Source organism: Alligator sinensis, unplaced genomic scaffold (assembly GCF_000455745.1).
Source record: "Alligator sinensis unplaced genomic scaffold, ASM45574v1 scaffold444_1, whole genome shotgun sequence".
In the NCBI taxonomy this organism is placed as follows: Eukaryota; Metazoa; Chordata; order Crocodylia; family Alligatoridae; genus Alligator; species Alligator sinensis.
Genome location: NW_005841886.1, coordinates 1844563 through 1847174, shown reverse-complemented (window position 1 = coordinate 1847174; position 2612 = coordinate 1844563). Strand labels below are relative to the sequence as shown.

The 2612-nt window shown below is 44.4% G+C and overlaps 1 protein-coding gene across 8 annotated transcripts in view; it reads right to left on the bottom strand.

The window, feature by feature from the left end:
- TANC2 (tetratricopeptide repeat, ankyrin repeat and coiled-coil containing 2) overlaps window positions 1-2612 on the bottom strand; it is a 774525-nt gene that overhangs the window by 463269 nt on the left and 308644 nt on the right. For all 8 annotated transcript variants that reach the window (XR_003092631.1, XR_003092633.1, XR_003092632.1 and 5 more), the window contains one exon: window positions 972-1043. Coding sequence is in view for 4 of the 8 variants with exons in the window: in XM_025196865.1 (XP_025052650.1) it covers window positions 972-1043 (72 nt within the window). In the remaining 4 variants the exon portion in view is untranslated. The remainder of the gene's footprint in view (window positions 1-971; window positions 1044-2612) is intronic.

Sequence of the window (2612 nt, the reverse complement as noted above, 5' to 3'; positions counted from 1 at the left end):
GGAAAAGAAAAATCCAAGGACTCATTACTAATCTCACAGTAGTATTGTTTTCTTGAAATATAATATGGATGCTTATTGCTATCCTTGAGGGTGGAGGGTGTCCTTGAGGGTGGAGAACCCTGCTGAAAAGCAATCATGTGCTGCTTCTGAATGAAGGATGAAGAAAAGAATTTGCTCTGCCCCTGTGCCCTAATGCAAGGGAGCTTTGTGGGCAAAATGAGGCTCGTTACTCAGAGCCAATGTGTTCTGGAGGTGGAAGTAGAAGACAGATAGCCACGTATTACCTGTGCCACGATTCTGAGGATTGGTAGGGAGAGTTCTTTCTCTCTGTGTTCTCAAACCCGTGAACAAGGGAAAAGATAGGGGGCCCATTTGTATAACTAACTTTATACAGTAAAAGCTTTGTTATCTGGCACCCATGAGGAATGGGGGTGCTGGATAACAAAATACGCCAGTTAACCGAGCAGCCTGAACAGGCGTCTTTGCCTGTTTGGGCCACTGCCGCGCCTCCCACCAGCCCCACGGGCCTCAAGGGATACGGAGGGGGACCCCACGCAAGCTGCTATGCCCCGGGGCCGTGGGGGCTCAGCAGCGCAAACTGTTTTGCCCTGGGCCGTGGGGGCTCAGTGAAACCGGAAGTGCCACAGTGGGCACTTCCAGTTTCACTTTTCCCTTACGAGCCGACATGCCGGTTAATAGAGCATGCCAGCTTGTAAGGTGCCGTATAGCGCAGCTTTTACTGTATATATTTAAAAGACTCCCACAACAATACTGAATCCAGTGCACCACAAATAATTCCAGCTTGATTTCAGCTCTTAAATAATACTAATACGTACATGTCTCTGATCATTGTCAACATAATGCATGTTTAAATTACAATAAAAAGTGCAATAAATGGGATATGGATGCTTTTCTGAAATACAAAAACAGTGCATAAAAGGCTAAATGATAGGAACAATATGAGCACTTACCTTGCCCAGATCGACTCTGGCGGGAATCTACACTTGCTTGTCTTCGGTCTGGTGGCTCCTCGTTCCCTCCATCTGAATGAGAACCAAAACAGCAGAAGTCTATCAGCACAATGGATAGATCGGGTAGATGCAAGTTTTTTTGATCCCCACCATTTATCTCCAGGGAACAGCAGGAAAACAGGTGAATCTTGTGTTTGATAAAATAAAATTTAAGAAGCGTGTGTAGAGGGGAGATGGAGGGAAGAAAACTGCTGACTGAGACCTCTGCTGTCTCTTTTCATTTCTGTACTACCTCCAACAATTTGAATAAAGAAGATCTTCACAGGTGCATAAATTAAAAAAAAAAGAGATGTACTTCTAAATTTCCCCTGCTGACCCCACAAGACTTTCATATGAAATCACAATTGCACTTGTGCTTTTTCCATGAGGCAATTAGTTCCCTTGTTTTGAACAGTTCTGTCAAAATATAAAAACCCTGAACATGTTTTGAAATAGGTCTATACTTGCCAGAACAGCATGTAAAATATTGTTTCCTTTGAAAACAATTATTTAAATAATCAGCAAAAAAAAAGACATTTAAAAAAAATCTACTCATGAAAGAGTTTAGAAAATCTACAGCAGTAAAGAGAAACACCTAGATCTTGCTGGACAGATGCTGGGACGGACATCATAAAAATGTTATACAACTAATTATACGCCACCACTGATCAGCTGACCAGATTAGAAACAAAACAGGTGCAAAGTGCATCAAACCAGGATACTAACATCAATAGAAATGTTTGAGAACATATGGAATATACATGCTGTGGAGGAAGTAAGGAACTAAAAATACACTATAGCCTCAAAATTTCCTTTAATCAAACTGTGCACAATGTTAAAAAGAAAACATATGGTCCGGCATCGGGGATGATGCTCAAGGGCAACCAGCACGGTTTCATTAGGGGCAGGTCATGTCAGACCAACCTGATTGCCTTTTATGATCAGGTCACAAAAGCATTGGATGCAGGTGTCATAATGGATGTAGTCTTTCTGGACTTCAGCAAGGCCTTTGACACTGTCGACCACCCCGTCCTCATTAAAAAACTTAGGCGACTGTGGCATCGATGCCTACACAGTCAGATGGATTGCTAATTGGCTGAAGGGTTGTACTCAGAGGGTGGTGGTGGATGGGTCATATTCGAGCTGGGGGGAAGTGGGCAGCGGAGTCCCCCAGGGCTCGGTCCTTGGGCCCGCACTGTTCATTTTCTTTATCAGCGATTTGGACGATGGGGTGAAAAGCAACCTGTTCAAATTTGCTGAGGATACCAAAATTTGGGGTGAGGTGGGCACACTAGTAGGGAGGGAAAGACTGCAGCAAGACCTGGATAGGTTGCAGGAGTGGGCTAACAAAAACAGGATGCGTTTCAATACTGACAAGTGCAGGGTGCTGCACTTGGTCAGTAGTAACCAGCAGCACACTTATAAGATGGGAAACTTCCTTCTTGAGAGCACGGAGGCAGAAAGGGATCTTGGAGTCATCATTGACTCCAAGATGAACATGGGCCAACAATGCGAGGTCATGGTCGGCAGGGCTAACCAGACCCTATCGTGAATCCACAGGTGCATCTCAAGTAGGGTCAAGGAGGTGATCCTCCCCCTCTA